Source organism: Colletotrichum destructivum, chromosome 9 (assembly GCF_034447905.1).
Source record: "Colletotrichum destructivum chromosome 9, complete sequence".
Taxonomy (NCBI): Eukaryota; Fungi; Ascomycota; class Sordariomycetes; order Glomerellales; family Glomerellaceae; genus Colletotrichum; species Colletotrichum destructivum.
Genome location: NC_085904.1, coordinates 270,702 through 286,060, shown reverse-complemented (window position 1 = coordinate 286,060; position 15,359 = coordinate 270,702). Strand labels below are relative to the sequence as shown.

The 15,359-nt window shown below is 57.1% G+C and overlaps 4 protein-coding genes across 4 annotated transcripts; 2 read left to right on the top strand and 2 right to left on the bottom strand.

Annotated features, from left to right (window-relative positions):
• Nucleotides 1–1,110: 1,110 nt before the first annotated feature.
• CDEST_13180 (Putative mon2/Sec7/BIG1-like, dimerization and cyclophilin-binding domain-containing protein) lies at nt 1,111–6,943 on the bottom strand. Its single transcript, XM_062929336.1, has 6 exons — nt 6,683–6,943; nt 6,560–6,626; nt 6,120–6,500; nt 5,973–6,061; nt 3,391–5,913; nt 1,111–3,336 (listed from the first exon to the last, which is right to left on the bottom strand). Exons 1-6 carry the CDS (start codon nt 6,758–6,760, stop codon nt 1,213–1,215), a joined length of 5,262 nt encoding a protein of 1,753 aa, XP_062785387.1. The 5' UTR covers nt 6,761–6,943; the 3' UTR covers nt 1,111–1,212.
• A 428-nt stretch (nt 6,944–7,371) lies between these two features.
• CDEST_13179 (Putative ubiquitin-conjugating enzyme E2, ubiquitin-conjugating enzyme/RWD) lies at nt 7,372–8,397 on the top strand. The gene is made up of 4 exons (XM_062929335.1): nt 7,372–7,583; nt 7,691–7,770; nt 7,845–8,050; nt 8,132–8,397. The coding sequence occupies exons 1-4, from the start codon at nt 7,511–7,513 to the stop codon at nt 8,193–8,195; spliced, it is 423 nt and encodes a 140-aa protein (XP_062785386.1). The 5' UTR covers nt 7,372–7,510; the 3' UTR covers nt 8,196–8,397.
• A 597-nt stretch (nt 8,398–8,994) lies between these two features.
• On the top strand, nt 8,995–10,576 carry CDEST_13178 (Putative Band 7 domain, Stomatin/HflK family, STML2-like extension, Band 7/SPFH domain superfamily). The gene is made up of 2 exons (XM_062929334.1): nt 8,995–9,550; nt 9,646–10,576. Exons 1-2 carry the CDS (start codon nt 9,144–9,146, stop codon nt 10,409–10,411), a joined length of 1,173 nt encoding a protein of 390 aa, XP_062785385.1. The 5' UTR covers nt 8,995–9,143; the 3' UTR covers nt 10,412–10,576.
• Nucleotides 10,577–10,737: 161 nt separating this feature from the next.
• Nucleotides 10,738–14,122, bottom strand: CDEST_13177 (uncharacterized protein). The gene has a single exon (XM_062929333.1). It carries the CDS (start codon nt 14,105–14,107, stop codon nt 11,432–11,434), a length of 2,676 nt encoding a protein of 891 aa, XP_062785384.1. The 5' UTR covers nt 14,108–14,122; the 3' UTR covers nt 10,738–11,431.
• Nucleotides 14,123–15,359: the final 1,237 nt, after the last annotated feature.

The window sequence follows — 15,359 nt, the reverse complement described above, 5'->3', positions numbered from 1 at the left end:
GCTTCGGTGGTGGCGGGTCATCCTTTCGACTCGGCAACAATCTACCGTCGATCCAGCCAGAGAACGAGCACCATCGGGATGCGCTGATCTCGCCCTGTCTGCATGGCAGTATCCGTACCGCGCTACACATGGGCGTGGGTTGGCACCGATTGCTTGACAGATACAAGCACTACTCGCTCGCCCGGACACGTCGAAGAACTTCTCCCCATGCGCCAGCCCGGCGATGTCTTGTGACCCGACCCATGTTGGACGCGAAAGAAGTGCATCAATCAGGCTACGTTTCCGAATCTGGGGGGGGGGGGGGGGGGGGGGCTTTTGGAGCTCACCCTGGGCGTTCTCTAATCCTTCATCCATTCCCTAGTCTGCTGCCATTGTTTACCAAACATCTAGACCTAGCGAACTATTAACGAGACCATCTCGAATCATATCGTCATGCCCCTTCCGGCAGCCCTCTCCAAGTGCCTTGCCTCGCCACACCCTCTTCGTCCCAAATAGCCGCTGCACCTCGCGGTAGCCCTCGCTAGCAAGGATACCTGACCCGGGAAACTACATTAGCCGAAATGGCATCTGTGAAGGCACTCAGTCCCAGAACCCATGGACACGCCACGGAGCCCGGCTAAAGTCGACCTGACACTCATCGCCACCATGATGGGTGCAGGCACCAAGCCCGAGCATCGGACAGCCAGGGCATGGCAAAGAAGAATAAAGATAAAAATTGGAGGAAGGCAGACTGAGTGCCACATGAGCCCGTGATGCGAACAAGGGCATACATGCTTGGTAGGTAGACACACGTCTTTCGGGGGTAGCTAGTAATAACCCAACCATGATACATCACACCATACCGAAAGACAGCGGCATGAAGCTTTGGACACGTGCTGCGTTTCAGCTAGATCGGCGTTTAGAGGACATGATGGAGGAACAGAAGGGCCAAGGTCGGGACAAGGTGGGATCTGGCTGTTTGGATGTCGTTGACCTTGGTCCCAGGATGGACGGGATATGTAATGGTCAAGGGCTGCAGGATAGGATTCAACATGTTGATTTTTTTGCAGATGGGTGCATGCATGGTGTTAAGTCGGCATCCACGGGATCACGAAGTTAAAAACGTCCCTTGAAATTCCTGATGCTTGATGATATCTACTACTACTTGCTTGCTTGCTTACTGGCTGGCTGTCTAACTCATGATCGAAGTAAATAATAGTACACAAAAGGCCCTCAAACCCCCAGCTCGCCACCGACGACCTCGAGCGCCTCGGCGCAGAGCTTCAGGACGCTCTCGTCACCCGAGCCGCCCGCCACCTGTACGGCGCTCACGAGAAGCGGGTACAGCCGTAGCAGGTGCTTCCGCCCGTCGCTGTTGACGTTGGGCGTGTCCGGGATGGCGTCCGACTCGGACGTCAGGTCGACCAGCTGCCGCAGCACGCGGAGGAGCTCCTTGCGCTGCGACAGCGGCTGCGGCATGCGGCCGCGCAAGGGTTGGTCGGCGATGTAGGCTCGGATCGTCAGCGCTGCGCGGAGGATGAGGAACGGCGAGGCGGACCGCGCGATGCGCACGTGCAGCGCCTGCGGCGCCTCCGAGAGGTGCGACGTCGCTGACCGCGGCGGCGGGAACGCCGGCGTCGGCGGCTGCACGACGATGCGCAGGCTCGAGACGTCGTAGGCCGAGACGAGCGAGAAGAGCTCATCGACGCAGACGTATGCCATCCGGTCGCGCCGCGTCGGGAGCGGGTCGACGGTGCGGCCGGTGCGTTTCTTGTAGAGGGCAGCGAGGCCGTTCTTGTTGTTGTTGATGGTATTATCCGAAGTACCGTTGGGTCCGAATATGAGGGACGATTCTGTGGGCGAGGGCGCGTGTATAATGGAGGTGCGGAAGAGGCTCTCGGCGTACGCCTGGCGCGTCTTGTCGGGAACCGCCTCGGCGCCGAGCGAGGGGATGATGAGCTCGCGGAGCTTGTGGAAGGATGCGATGTCAAAGGACTCGTCGTCCGAGAGGTCAGCCGATGCCGGCGCGGCGTTGGTGTCGGCGCTGACGATGCCGTTGGCGACCTCGATAATCATTTGCCATATCACCTGGAGCGTTGGCCGCGGGACTTCCAGGGCGCGCATCTGCGGGAGCGTGGCCTCCAGTACCGCGAGGATCGAGTCCGTGGCCAGGCGCCAGGGCTGGGTCGACTTGGTGACGATGGGGAAGCCGTACTTGAGCACCACTGGCTTGGAGAGTGCCGAGAGCGCCGCGGAGAAGGCCTCGCTGGCGTAGATGTCGGCATCGGACGCGTTGCGGAGCACGAGCGTCTGCAGAATCGACATGCTGGCCTTGGACATGGCCACATAGGTTCTTCGTTGCGTTGGGCTCTGCGCTCTGAGTGCGTCTTCGCTGAAGGCGAGTCGAACGAACTCTGCCACCTGAGAGATCATGGCCGAGGGCACGCCTGCGAGATCCGTCCGTACTACTTTGATGGCCTCGAGCACCTGGTTCTGCAGCGGCGTGACGTACTCAATGTCGTTCACGTAAGCTCCCACGGTGGCCTGTTGCAGGGCCTCGCGGAAGAGGGTCAACATCTGACGGACCTGGTCAACCGTCAAGTCCTGTTGAACGAGCTGGTATACGTCGTGGAACGTGGCGACGTATGCGATCAGGCAGTTCTGGTTGTCCGTCTTCTTGCCGTCCTCCTCGTCCAATGAGATTGGCGTCCCTCGTGACCAGAGCTCCCAAGCGGCGTTGACGGTGCTGGTGTCGAAAATGGATCTGCCGGGATCGTAGTCGAGGCTGATGACCTTGCCGAGAGCCTTGTAGGTGGCCGTGTTGATGTTCAGGACCTTGAAGTCGAGCAGAGTCGCGAAGTGGCCGAGGAGTTCCTGCCACAGGGCGTTAAAGGACGAGTGGGCGGAAAGGGGCTCCATGTAGCTGGCTAAAAGTTCCGAGATGCCATTCAACACGACGACCGCAGTCTCGTGCCACTCTCGGCGGTCGTGGTGTGTCGAACTCTCGCCCGCGGCGGCTTGGAGTTCATCCTCAATCGACGACAGAAGCTTGAAGACGACAGACTTGACGCAGATGGACCAGGCTTCCGGGCTTAGCTTATCGCCATACGCATCGAATATCCTCAGCAGGGTCTGGATTGCACTATTACGAAGCTCCAGGCGTCCGTCGGCGGTAACGGTAGTAAGCCTCAGGAGCAACAGCATCCATAGAGCGGCGTCCGAAGCAATGTGTTCTGGGTCCGCCGCCAGGCTTGTTAGGTCAGAGATGTTGGAGTCCTGCATCAGGTCGGCCGTGATGGGAAGGCTCTCGGTCTTGCCCGAGAGGAAGTCTGACAGAACCCAGAAGAAGGTGACGGTCTGCGAAAGGTTAGCTCAGGCGTCGTCGTCAAAGCGGTGCGGAAGAGAACTTGCCGTCAGAGCAATGTTGAGGTCATCGTCTTGTGAGCAGAATTTGTAAAGGGTATCAACGAGTATGAGAAAGCAGGAATTCGGCAAAGACGCTAGGAAGTCGGAGCAGATTAGTTGAAGGGAGTTGAAAGAAGACCGGACAAGCTTCGCCGACCGCGTCGTGAGGATGATGGCCTGCGAGACTCTCCGCTCATCGGTGGCGGCGGCGAACTTCTTGTCGATGAAGATGGAGCCGATGATTTCGAAAGCAATCTCCCATCCGCTGACGAGCGTCTCGCCGCAGTTCTCAAGCAGGTTCTTGAGCCCTTCGAGAACCACCTTGTGAATCTCCACATCCGTACCGTGGCTGGCGACGGTCACCTCCCTGTCTTCTTGCTGCAGTGGCAGAAGAGCATCGCGGAGGGCTTCTAGCAATAGCAGCTGCACGCTTCCGCACTGCTCTCGCTCCATCGTTGCAGCCACGTTGGCAGATTCAAGTGCGAGTCTGACCAGAATCTCGGCAGCACGCAGTCTCACCGACGCGTTCACCGATGCCGAGTTGAGGATGTGAATGAGCTCAGTCGTCAGCGGTGTCCATCCAGAGACATCGGGCGGGTACGTCAACAGGCGGTCGATGTTGATCGTGGCGATATCGCCTAGCTTCGCCAGCGCAAAATGATCTTCTTGGTTCGGACCGGCCGCCGCGGCGGTCGAGATGCTGAGAACTCGCCGGTGTTGACCTATCGGGGGTGGTTTCATGCCCCCAGAGGTTGGTGATTGTGGCTGGCTTGCGTTCTCTGCCTTCTGCTTGTCCACCTTCTGCTTGTCCTCATTTGTTCTTTCCAACAGGTTGCATACCGCCGTCACGACTTCACCAAAGGCATCATTGGGGAAATCGATTGTGCTCTCGATGAGACGGGACGCTGCCGTCTCGACAGCGCGGACTTCGCTGCCGAAGTTGGACAGAAGAGCGTTCGCCTCGCTCTCGGCATGGTGGTCTATTCCCTTCGTCGCGAGGGGGGTTCTTCCAGGAGTCTTACTGGTGGAGAAGAGGACGAAGTCGGCTTGTTGCAAGGTCTCGAGAATGATACGCCATGAGGAACCGAGTGTTGGGCCAAGAGCAATGCCAAGATTGAGAAGGGCTCTCAAACACAAGAGGTTGCGAGTGTTGAGCGTCATTTGACTCGCCTCGAGTCCTTGCTGCCGTCCCCTGTCGACGGCGGGTGACGATTGGGTCACCAAACTGTCAACGCTAAGCAGACCTCGCGCGTTGCTCAGGATGCTGTTTGGTGCTTCCGTAGTCGGTGTTGGCGGTGCCGGTCGAGCGGCTCCGGCGTTCAGGCACGCTGTGAAGACATTCGGAGGTACCGCCGCTTTACCCAGTGTTGTCAAGAACGCGTCTCTTGGTGTGGATAGCTGAAGCAGGCCAGCGACATGGGCAAACTTCTGGAATGCTCTCACGAGACTGTGATAGTACTCCGAGTCCATTGCAGCGTATAGAAATGTCGAGCAGGTGGCCAAGATAGCCGGCCAGCATTCCTCGATGATGGTTGCGCATATCTTGACCTCGTTGTGGAGGGGATGGTCTTCTAAAGCAAGAGGATTCAGAGGGACTGGGTTCTTTTTGAATGAGGCTGCCCGCTCCAGTGCAGTTCGTGAGACCTCGGCGTCCTCTTGAGGGGGCACCGACGAGTCGCGCTCTGGCTCCGGCTTCACGCTTCTCTTGCGATTGCGGCCATCTCCAGGAACAGTGAGGGGGAGTATAAACTTGGCGAGGCCTTCGGAAAGCGATGAAATGCAAGAAAGTGTCAAGCTGTAGATGTAGGACTCAGGAACGGACGGCGCCTCTGTTTTGTCGAGCTGGTCGATGCAGGGGACCCTCACGGTGCTCCATTGTGTGCTGATCCCAATATTGGAACCATCTGCATTGACGGAGCCGCTGATGATACCCGTGACGCCGCTAGCCTCGAGCATGGCTTGGTCGGTGGATGATGCGATGCTGGCGTAGGGGTCCGCCACAGGAATCGTGGACTGATGACCGAGTCCGATGACGGACGGTTTCTCGGTGCTGAGCCGAACGAACGTTGCCGTCAGGTGCTTGAGGACGTCCTTCTCGCCTTCCTTGGCGTCATAGTTGACGAATATCCGCCGAATGAGAGCGTGCTCTGAAAAGATGCCCCGGAACACCTCCAAGCACAGGGCTCGCTTCCAGATTGCCGTCTCCTGGTCCAGTAGGTGCGTCAGGATGTCAAGAGCGTCGCCGCTTTCTGATGGAAGGATATTGATGTGGCGCCGTAACAGCGTGTAAAGAATCCGAACCAGCCTGACTGATGTTGCGAAATTGGGCTTCCCCTTGAGAGCGCTGATGATGAAGGGCATGACGCGAACCTGCAGGATGTGTGCCTGCTCTTTATGGGTCGAGAACACAGCGGCATGGTTGGTCAATACCGACTCTATCAGCTCGAGGCCGAACGTCTGCGGAAGTCCCGAAAACCTGAGATACTCGGGACGCTGGTTCTCTGTCATGAGGCAGAGGTCGTTGAATATCTTTGCTGCAGTCAGTCTGGTGAACTTGATGGACTTGGTCATCGGGATAGGTGCCCTACCCTATGCGCGTCTAAAGCGGCTGCACGTAACTCAACAGTGCCATCGCCGGCCGGCGCCTCGCCAGCGGGGGGTCCGGAGGGTGCGGTTTCTGTGCCTTTGTTAGTGACTCAATTCAGCCTTCTGCTAGACAACATGGCCACGCGTACTGTCTTCAGTGACCACCTTGTCGAATACCGAGACTACAAGCTGTTGAAGGGTCGCAGCCGAGGTGTTGTTTACGATGGCATTCTTGCTCGTCTGCAAGATGAAACAAATGTTCAGGGCGGTGATCAGGAGGTCGCCCTTGAGGTCGGTGGCGTAGTTCTGCAACAGTGATGGCAAGGCTTGGAGGATCTTAAGCTGAACATCGAGACCTGCCGAGGTTGCCTCCCTGAGAGCTTCGAGGACCTGGTTGAGCTTCCCCCTGGGAAGGGCACGGGCGACGATGAGCCTCTGGAGGCAGACGATGGCGATGCCGGTGAACTTTGCATTCTTGGTCCCGCAAGCAACGATGAAGGGGTTCACAAAGTTGGGCCTCTGGGCAAGCTCTGGTAAAACAATCAGCCATGGATGCTCCATCATGCTGGGGATGCGAAAGAGGCCATACCGTTCGCGGCTTGGGCTTCATTAGCCCCCCTTAGGCCCTTGAGCTCCTCCAGAGACTTCTCGGCTGCCTGTGACGATACATGTCAGCACAGCTCTTGGGGATTGGAGAGAAGAAACAGCTCACCTGTCTGAGGTCATTGTGTTTCCGCTTGCTTTCTTGGATGAGATTCGTTAGCTCCGTCGCCAGGAGCTGGGTCGTCATTCTGTCACAAGAGGCCCTTCGGGCAGCAGTCCATCATCAAGCTCGACCGGTTTACTTTAAACTTTAACAGCACGGAAGCAAGAGGATATGAATACGTTGGGGGAGGGAGTTGTGAGGACGGGCTGGGTCGCGTGGTGGTGCAGGAATGGCGGAATAGAACAGGTAGGTCAAGGGAGCTATCGACTGGACAGCTGCATCTCGCAGCTCATCCACAGCTCGCCCGATCGAGGTGAGCTGTCCACCTCGAACGATGACTAAGGCAAGCAAGCACCCGGAGTATCTAGGTACCCACCGCCTATTGTATGGACGAAATGACCCGTAGGGGATCCACAGCGCCGACCAGCACCGGCAGAACAAATCTCACCGCCCCGGAAAGTGCCCCGCGCTGGCTCGTGCACCTGCACCATGCATTCGGGTAGGTACCTACTCAGCACCTATTGCTGCTGTAACACAAGTACCTACCGACGTAGGTACTCAGTATCCGTACGCCTTAGAACCCTTCCTCGGTGACGACTGCCCATTCGCTTGCGGGTCTGGCCCCCCTTGAGGTTTAGGTAAGAGCCGGGCCGCATTGCAGCGCATGCTGCCCCATTCCCAAGTCTCATGGCCAATCTCTCCCACTTCGCAAGGTCGCAACCCCTCCATCTCGAATAGTTGCACCGGCTCCTCGTCGCTTCGGTTCCCCATCCCGCACAACAACAGCTCGCAACTCAACTTGAACAATCACATTTACAGACGACGTGAGTCATCATGAGCGCAAAGGTTCCCCGCAACTTCAGACTCCTCGAGGAGCTCGAGAAGGGCGAGAAGGGCCTTGGAGCAGGTACTTGGAAGCCCTCAACTCTCTTACTTTCTCTTTCTCTCTCTCTCTCTCTCCGACGAAGGTCCAGGGCTGCCGCGCGCATTGCTGACTGACTTTCCCAACTGCAGAGGCTTGCTCCTACGGCTTGAACGATGCTGAAGACCTCCTGATGTCCGACTGGAACGGCACCATCCTGGGGCCCCCTCACGTCAGTATTCCTCCTACTACCGTATACCCGCCCCCCTCTCGTGCGCGTTGTCACTGACGGAGACCGTGATGCAGAGTGTCCACGAGAACCGAATTTACTCCCTCAAGATGCACTGCGGCCCTAACTACCCTGACGAGCCCCCGACGATACAGTTCATCAGTCAGGTCAACCTGCCCTGCGTCAACTCCCGCAACGGTGTCGTCGACCCCAAGCAGCTTCCCTGCCTGGCTAACTGGAAGAGGGACAACACCATGGAGACGGTCCTGATTGAACTTAGAAGGTGAGTAATGCCATAGGTCGGGCTGCGCGCTGGTGTCGCTGCACCCAAAATGCAAAAAAAAGCTGACATCTCGTTCTCCAGATACATGGCGGCCCCTGCAAACAAGAAGATCCCCCAGCCCCCCGAAGGGTCGTCGTACCAGTAACCTACCGGTACCCTATTTTCATGATTCCCCTGGATGCGCGAAAGAGGACACGGAATGACAGACTAGGCTGGCTCTTGGTACACATGGCATGGGTAGTGTAGTACGTCTCAATGATTACGACTTTCTCTCACAAACTTGCTCTTTTAATCCTGACCATCATGTTTGGTACACAAGTGCAAGTGCATTGTACAAGATGTAGATGTAGGAATAAGCAGAAACAAGTCGATTTGCAGAGCCAGTTTGGTATGCACTTGGAAGTTGTGGTTCTGGAGGATTGGTTCATTGCGATGCTCAACTCCCCATTCCGCATGCTGGCAGATTGATGTGCTGATGTTAAATCATTTGTTCCCCGCACGACTCTACGTACGAGGGCTCTGAGTTCTGCTTGTTTGTTGACTCTTTAAAGGCCGGAATAGACTCACATCAGTGAGGAGTCAGGATTGGGTGATAATGCATCAATTTGGCTTCATGGTCAGACTTCGTTCCACTCCCTGGCCCAAGTCCCCATGAGCTGTGCAATAAGAATTCATGGATAAAAGTGCATCCATCTCACTACAACACAAAAACAAGAGCTTCCAGCTTGGTTTCTTAGCCAGCTAGCTAGACTCTAGCAATACTTCATGCAAGGTCTCATCAACTCAATGCTCTGTCAGGATCTTGGAACATGGAACCGGATCACTTATCAAGTCGGTGGGCCTCGGCCGATGCCGCCGGCTAAACATCGGCAGGCAGCTGTCGGCCTCCGTCATCCCGGTCTCTTTTTTTTTCTATTCCTTTTCCTTCTCCATTGATCGGAACGAACGACCCACAGGTCCTTACAGATAGATATACCTTACCTACCTACCTTAGGTAACCTTAGCTGACGAGACCGAGAGAGGTGCCGCCCCCAGGAGCTTACAACTTCGATTGACCCACGCCACCTCAACGCATGTCAATGCAGCAGCAATCATGGCTTCGGCGGTAACCAAGGCCGTCCTCTCTCCGCCGCTGCGACGAGCTCTCTTCCAGTCGCGCGGTTTCCAGACCAGCACCAAGAGCCTACTCCCATCGGCCTTCGGCTCTGCTTCCAGCATCCCCCCGTCCTACTTCCAGAAGCCGTCGCTCCCCGCCAACACGGTCATCCGCTTCGTCCCCCAACAGACGGCATGGATCGTCGAGCGTATGGGAAAGTTCAACCGCATCCTCGAACCGGGTCTGGCCATCCTCGTGCCCTTCATCGACCGCATCTCATACGTCAAGTCGCTTAAGGAAAACGCCCTCGAGATCCCCAGCCAGAGCGCCATCACGGCCGACAACGTCACCCTCGAGCTCGACGGTGTCCTGTACACGCGTGTCTTTGATGCCTACAAGGCCAGGTATGTTCTGCGCAGCAAAAGGGGCCCTCGAGCCGCGGCACGCACGCACGCACGCACGCACGCACGCACATGTGGCCATGCTGACTAGTTGCCAGTTACGGAGTCGAAGATGCTGAATACGCCATCTCCCAGCTGGCGCAAACCACGATGCGATCCGAGATCGGCCAGCTGACGCTCGACCACGTCCTCAAGGAGCGCGCCGCCCTCAACACCAACATCACGGCTGCCATCAACGAGGCGGCGCAGGCCTGGGGCGTCACCTGCCTGCGTTACGAGATCCGAGACATCCACGCGCCGGCCGGCGTGGTCGAGGCCATGCACCGACAGGTCACGGCCGAACGCTCAAAGCGAGCCGAGATTTTGGAGTCGGAGGGTCAGCGGCAGTCGGCCATCAACATCGCCGAGGGTAAGAAGCAGAGCGTCATCCTCGCCTCTGAGGCGATGCGGTCCGAGCAGATCAACAGGGCGTCGGGTGAGGCGGAGGCGATTCTCATGAAGGCCAAGGCGACGGCGGCCGGCATCGACGCCGTTGCCAAGAGCATCGCCAACGGCGAAGAGGCGGCGCAGGGCGCTATGAGCCTGTCCGTCGCCGAGAAGTACGTCGACGCGTTCGCCAAGCTGGCCAAGGAGAGCACGGCGGTGGTCGTCCCCGGAAACGTCGGCGACATCGGAGGCATGATCGCCACGGGCCTGAGCGTTTACGGCAAGGTCGGCCAGGCGCAGGCCAAGGCGATGGCGAAGCAGATTGTCAACAAGGAGTCGGAAGGAGAGTCGGGCGACGATGCGCATGCGCCGAAGGAGCCCAAGGCCCTGAAGGACTCAGTGCTTGAGAGCTTTGACGAGACGGCGGGCAACAGGTGATTTCCGGACGACGCGGCCGGCGTTGATGAACAAACACAAAACATCACATCACAGCACAACACCACCACTGAGGAAAAAGCGTCGAATGTGACATTATGTACTATTATTACCCACTCAACCCAGAACTGCGGGCGAGAAATGCCCCTACGTAGGATCAAAAAAGACTCAAACTGCGACTTCATCTCATGAATGCCATTTGTTTCCCCCACTCACTACACAGCACATTTGCTGTGGCCATGCAACATACATATGCGACATACATCAAGCGACAGACAGCCTCACCAAGTGGACCCAAGTAGACGAGTAGCAACAGTTTTGAGGAAGGATTGTGTTAACGTCAAGGATTGGAATTGGTTCGAGTACCTAGGTATCTAGGTAGCTTACGGCAGGAAAGAGTCGGCGACTGAGAAAAGGGAGGAGAGGAGAGAAGCAAGCTACACCCAGCATCAGAAGCACCTTTCTCATTAACGAAGACGCGGCCTTGATGTGCGTCCTCTCCTCCGACTCGTCATTCTCTCTCTCTTCCTCGGCTTTCCACCTTGTCTTCCTCAAACTGTTCGTCTGTTCTTCCTTCATTATTCCTAACTCTTCTTCGCCTCGCAGCCCTTCCCATACATCACCTAAGCATATTGTGTAATAAATATTATTACAGGGTGCGATTCAGCGAAACTTCCAGGCGATTATGCCAACAGTCTCCGTCGCAAGGGCCATCAAAAGAAAGGAGAAGCCCGGTGTCTCATGCAGAAAAATGTCCCCGCCTCCCGCTTGATTTCGTCCGAATAACAGGTAATCCGTCGCCATCGCCGCCGCCGCCGCCTCCGTTGACCCTCCCAAAAACGGGGGAGAAAATAGAAGAACAAAAAAAAAAAGGGACAAACCACCTCGCCTCTTATATCCATTGCTGCAAAATTTTGTACAAAGATGGGTTATTGACAAAGAAAATAGGTCGTGTGCAGGGTATCATGATGAGAGATTATCGGAATCGTCCACGGCAAATAACAAGGTCCTGTCACCTCGACTTCAACCATCATCACCCCACCAGGCAGCTTCGACCCCAGCATTACCGACCGCGCTCAGCCTCACAGCCTTCTTCTTCGATAGACTCTTGTTGGGAAGGCCTAGTGTGCCTTCAGGCGACACGGGCGAATCCGGCCGCGGGATTCCGCACCGGGAATCGACATCTCTGTCGGTTCCTACGACCCGAACACGCTCCGCGCCTGCGACCTCGCCTCTCGGCCTCAGCGGCGAAGGCTCGTGTCGGGCCCGTTCGCCTGTTCTCAGCATTTGTCCGCGGCTCTTGGTGCCCATGGCGTGTCGGGGGTCACGGGCCCGGAAGGGTGTTATGTCGCTCGACAACTCATCTTCGTCGTCACTGCCATTGTCGAAATCCATGAAGTCGCTCAGGTCGGGACTGGGTTCGGCAAAATCCATTGAGTTGACGTTGCCCACTGGCCTGTCCAGGTAAAGCAGGATCCGCTCTTGCTTGGCCCCGGATTGAGTTGCCTCTTGGACCGGCATCATCTTCTTCACGCTACCTGCCCTCGACGGCGGTATCACGGACATTGGTTGAGAAGATGGCGCGGTGGGGTTCAGATGACGAGAACCGTTGCGTTGAAGGCTTTTACCTGGCGCCAACGAAACCGGACGACTGTCATGCGTGCACGAGCCCGCCTTGATTGTGCTGTTCGAGGTTGTCGATGACTGGTGACGAAGCGTCTGTGGCGGCTCGGGCCAGTCCATGTCTGTGATGGTGCCCTGCGACGAGTTTCGCTGGTGATACGAAGACGGGGTCATCGGCTCGTCGTCGTACTCGGCTATAACCGACTCCCGCATCCGGGCCCGTTTCATTCGGAGAGCCGCGAGCAGCATTTCTTCCTGTCGTGTGACGGCCATGAACCGAGAGTCAGTTGTACCATGGGCGTCCGCGGATCCCCCCGAAGCCATGAAGGACTCGACCGACGTCGGGCTCATTGGCGGGGTTGGCTGGTCGACAGAATGAACGGAAGACGATTTGGTGGAAAGCATGCGCTGTGGCAATTGGCCGCGGTCGGTAGTCGAGTACGATTCCGAAGAAGGCGGAAATGACGATGCTCGGGAGTCATGACCGCCATACGTCGGGGGGCGGATCGGGCGGTCGCCGACAGAATATGTCGTTGACGATGAAGTCGTCGAATACCGCGATAAGCGGTTCGATGAAGATGGGGGCTGGTATGTTGTCGAGGGCAGAGAGCTCAGTCGAGGGTTGACAATGGGAGGCTTACCCGGCGGCGACTTGCTGGGGATCGTCAAGTAGGTGTTGGTCGGCGCAAAGCTGGCGTGCTTGGCCGATTTTCTTGAGCTTTGCCCGAGAGACGGGGCGTCCCGGGAGTGCGTTGACCTCAGTGACGAGGGGGCCAGACTACCCGCATCGCTACTCCGAGATCCCCCGGTGAATTTCGAGACGGAGTCGGGGAAGAAATCATCCTCGGAGTCGGACGAAAGCGACAGCACGCTCTTCTCCATCAAATCGGATCCATTGAGACTCTGGCTCGTTCGCTTGGACGCCTTGGAAGTCTTCGTGTAGCGGCTCGAGACACTGGACGCGCAATCACGGTCCGTCTGCATCAACGGCTGGCCCGCGGGCTTGGAAGGCTCCGGCAATGCGCCATAGTAAGTCTGATACATCGACGATGCGCCTTCGTGCCGAAGCGGCGGCCTCGTGAACGTCTTTTTTTGATCCGTCGCCGATGGCGATCTCAACGGCGTGTATCCGGCAACGGCCAAAGACGGTCCTGAGGCGGCCAAGGGACCATCGTGGCCGAGGACCTGATCAAACGACATCTGCTCGTAGTGTTCATACAAGTTGGGGAGGTTGCTAATGTCGTTGGCGCCTCTGCGACTACTGGACCCCGTCCTCGGTCGGCTGCTCACGGAGTTGATGCTGTCGAACGTGTTCTTCCTCGTCAGTTTCCTCTCGGTTCTCTGCTGTATTGGCGGCGGCGTCACTCGGGGCGACGAGATGGATGCGAGCGAGGGCGACCTGTTCTTGTGGTCCGGCCCGAGAACAGAACGAGTGTCGGTTTTGCCTTTCAGGCTGTGGTGTTTATGCCGGGATAACAGATCGCCCAAGTCCAATCGACTCGGCCGCTTCTTGGCCTTCGGACTTGACGAGGCCATGTGGTTCGATTCCTTTCCTTCGATGTCAAGGACAGCGTTCGCCTTCTGGGGCAGCCCCTTTGCCATTGCGGATGACGACGTCTGCTGGGATATTGACAGCGGCATCTTGGACTTGTCGTACCACGAGATGATGGTCGAGTTCGAACCTCGCCGGGTGAGGCTCGACGTCTCGGTGAACTCTCTCTGGCCGCCGTCGGTGGTATGCAGTTGCGAAAAGCGATTCGCCAGGAATGCTGGCACGATCTCGGACTCCTGCTCCCATTGCGTACTTCTGCGGCTGCTGTTTCCTGAAATGCCCTCCTCTTCGTGGCGCGGGGCCCGGCTCCTCTCGCCCGTGTTGTAGGTAGCGGTGCTTTCGGATACGGATACGCTGATGCCCGAGTTCGATGCGGTGTCCCATTGGCGCGGTGCGTCGATGTTGATTTCGGCGGTGCCCAGGATCTTTTGCGCCTTGGACATCGGCCCCGACACGATCGGTCCAAACGGCGGTTTCTGTTTCCTCCCCGGGACGGGGAAGGTGAATTTGGATGTGCGGCCCATGTTGGACGAGCAGACCAAGTCAGGCGCGAACCCTATATATATATATATATCGTTGGTCAGCTCACAGTTTTTTTTTTGCAAGAGCTTCCTCCCTTTAGAGTGCGGCGCATGGAAGAAAAGCTCTTCTACTGCGTGGGGGGACCCGGCGACTCCAAAAGGGAGAGCTCGCGGTGCGAAGAGGGAACTACCTTGTCCAAGCAGGTTGACAAGCCGCGTTATCGATGCATGCGGTTCGGAGAAGCAAACAGACGACAAAACTCCATCCGTTTAGGTTGTTCAAGGTTTCTCTTCGAAAGCGCGAATCGGACCTCGATATTGCTGTCCGACGTCGTGGATCGCGAAGTTTTGGTTGCACGGTCAAGTAGATTCTCCCGAGGGGCCCTCTCCCCTCTAACAGCGACACAAAGGAATGAGACGACAGCGTGTCTGTCATACGCAGGGACACCAAAGGAGCGGGGGGGGGGGGATAAGCCGAACTCCTGTTTGCGTCTCCACCGGTACAATTTCCAGATTGGTCCGGTCCAGACGGCTTCTTTCTGTCTCTCCCAAGTTATCCGAAATAAGGTGATCCTCCACGTGTCGAACCTGAAAGTTGGAAGAGGAAGAAAGGAAGAGGCAAATGGTTTCAAAGCATCGGTCAAGTCGAACCCCAAGTGCGACTGGGAGGGAACTACGATTATGATATGGGAAGACTGGGAAAAAGTGGTTAACCAGCAGCACCTGGACGAGTGACGGCTTGCGATGGCCACCTGAACCTTACATATTGCACCCTTTACTCTAAAGCCCATCCACCTCTGGCTCAACACATCTCCCCTCCTTGGCCGGGGACTGCCTGACTTGCAGGTGATTAGGGTGGGAAGCCGTCCAGATTCTGCATGGGTGGTGGCGGTCCACCGCAGGCAATCCTTGCAAGCCACACGAGACGGTGGGAATGCGAAAGAGCAGGCAGGTTCTGATGGCTCCAATGGCTGGCCTGGCACTTTCATGGCTGCACAACGACACCCGGGGCTAAGGCAGGGGGTGGTGGTTGTCGGCGGACGGAAACGACCCCCTGAACTAAAGATTCTGATATTGGAAAGACGGGGGACGGCAACAACACTGCAAAGAACTGCAAAGCTTCAGCTTCAGCCTCAGCGGTGGACGAACGGACGGACGGACCAGCAAGCAGTCAGTCAGTGTATGGTACGGAAACCAAACCTCTAGACGGGAGGCGAGTCGTCACAGGGGCGAAGTGCGACTACTACGGCGGTAA